This window comes from Acyrthosiphon pisum, unplaced genomic scaffold, assembly GCF_005508785.2.
Source record: "Acyrthosiphon pisum isolate AL4f unplaced genomic scaffold, pea_aphid_22Mar2018_4r6ur Scaffold_21596;HRSCAF=24370, whole genome shotgun sequence".
NCBI lineage: Eukaryota > Metazoa > Arthropoda > Insecta > Hemiptera > Aphididae > Acyrthosiphon > Acyrthosiphon pisum.
In genome coordinates, this window is record NW_021771080.1 from 38589 (window position 1) to 40058 (window position 1470).

Genomic DNA, 1470 nt, shown 5'->3' on the forward strand with positions numbered 1-1470 from the left:
AGTATAATGGCAGATAATGTTTTACAACAAATGGTAAAAGAAATAAAGGAAGCTAAATATTTTTCCATCAGTATTGATTCTACTATTTTACTTGATTTTACTACATTAGCCATGTAGATCAACTATCATTTATTTTTCGGTATGTTCAAAATAATGGCAGTACGGTAGAAAGGTTTTTAGGGTTTTTACCCAATTCTGGTCATAAATCTGAAGAATTAGTAGATGCTGTATTTTTAGTTTTAGATTCGCATGGATTAGATATAAACAACTGCCGTGGTCAAAGTTACGACAATGCATCTAACATGTCTGGTATGTATACAGGACTTCAAGCTCGCATTAAAGAAGTTAATCCTTTAGCTACATTTGTACCATGCTCGGCACACAGTTTAAATCTTGTTGGTGAATGCGCTGTAGACTGTTGTAGAAATGCTTCTGAATTTTTTAATCTGCTTCAAAATATCTTTTATAAAAAATGATAAATCAGAAAAATCAATCACAAGATCAGAAGCTAATTGACTATATTTAAAATTAGGCTGTCTTGAAACAGCTATTATGGCCACATTATGGAGTGATATACTAGAAAAATTCAACAAAACTAGTAAACAATTGCAGTCAGTTGAGATTGATTTAGAAACAGTGGTATGTTTATACGAATTGTTAATTCGATATGTATTAGATTTGTTGAAATATACAGATATACAGAAGCTAAAGGTAAATAAAAATAAGATCGGATATATGTAATAATATAATAATTCGTATATTGATATGAATAACTATAGTGCTCCGAGGCGTAATATAAAACAACGACTAATCGTCCTACAGGCTACTACATAGAACGAATATGCTATAGAAATATAAAATGCCTATTTCAGTTTAATCGAGTTTCAAATAATTCATAGTTAGTGAACCATTTTTTTCGACTGGTCATGTGATCACTTGCACCTGAATCCACATACCATTTTTCTGACTCACTGATTTCGATGTCCTTTGATTGTACTCCAACCAACGCATTTCCTGAGTTTGATTCGCTCTTATTTCTTTCTTTTTGTTCTTTTAAGAAAATCCAGCATTCACGCTTCCAATGCCCTGGTTTTTTGCAATGATTACACTTGCCTGGTTTTTTATCATTGTTCCTTTGGTTTTCAGAATTACCAATTTTTGTATGTTTTTCTTTATTTGTTCCATACGATTTCTTTGCTGAAAATGCACTACCTGCAGTAACTCTCTGAACATCATGTCCTTGAGGTTGCCTTGATTCTTCCACCATGAGTCTAGACGTCAAGTTTGTTAAAGTTTTATTCTCACTCGACATTGAATCCCAAGCACTATAAAAATGTTTATAAGTGTCTGGTAACGTCATTAGAATCTTTGTCATCAGCATTGAATCAGATATTGGTTCTCCTGATTGTGCCAATTGCTTACTTAAATTTTATAGTTTTGATATGTGACCAGCCATACTCTCTACGAGGT

At 32.4% G+C, this 1470-nt stretch overlaps 1 protein-coding gene across 1 annotated transcript; it reads left to right on the plus strand.

Moving 5' to 3' along the window:
* The first annotated feature begins 16 nt into the window (after nt 1-16).
* Nucleotides 17-794, plus strand: LOC103308029 (zinc finger MYM-type protein 1-like). Its single transcript, XM_008180657.1, has 4 exons — nt 17-33; nt 110-399; nt 533-639; nt 780-794. The coding sequence occupies exons 1-4, from the start codon at nt 17-19 to the stop codon at nt 792-794; spliced, it is 429 nt and encodes a 142-aa protein (XP_008178879.1).
* The last annotated feature ends 676 nt before the right edge of the window (nt 795-1470 follow it).

What these genes read in the sequence shown, in the direction of transcription:
- LOC103308029 (XM_008180657.1), top strand. An exon ending in ACACAGTTTAAATCTTGTTG is followed by an intron (nt 400 to 532) that starts GTGAATGCGCTG and finishes ATTTAAAATTAG; the next exon opens with GCTGTCTTGAAACAGCTATT.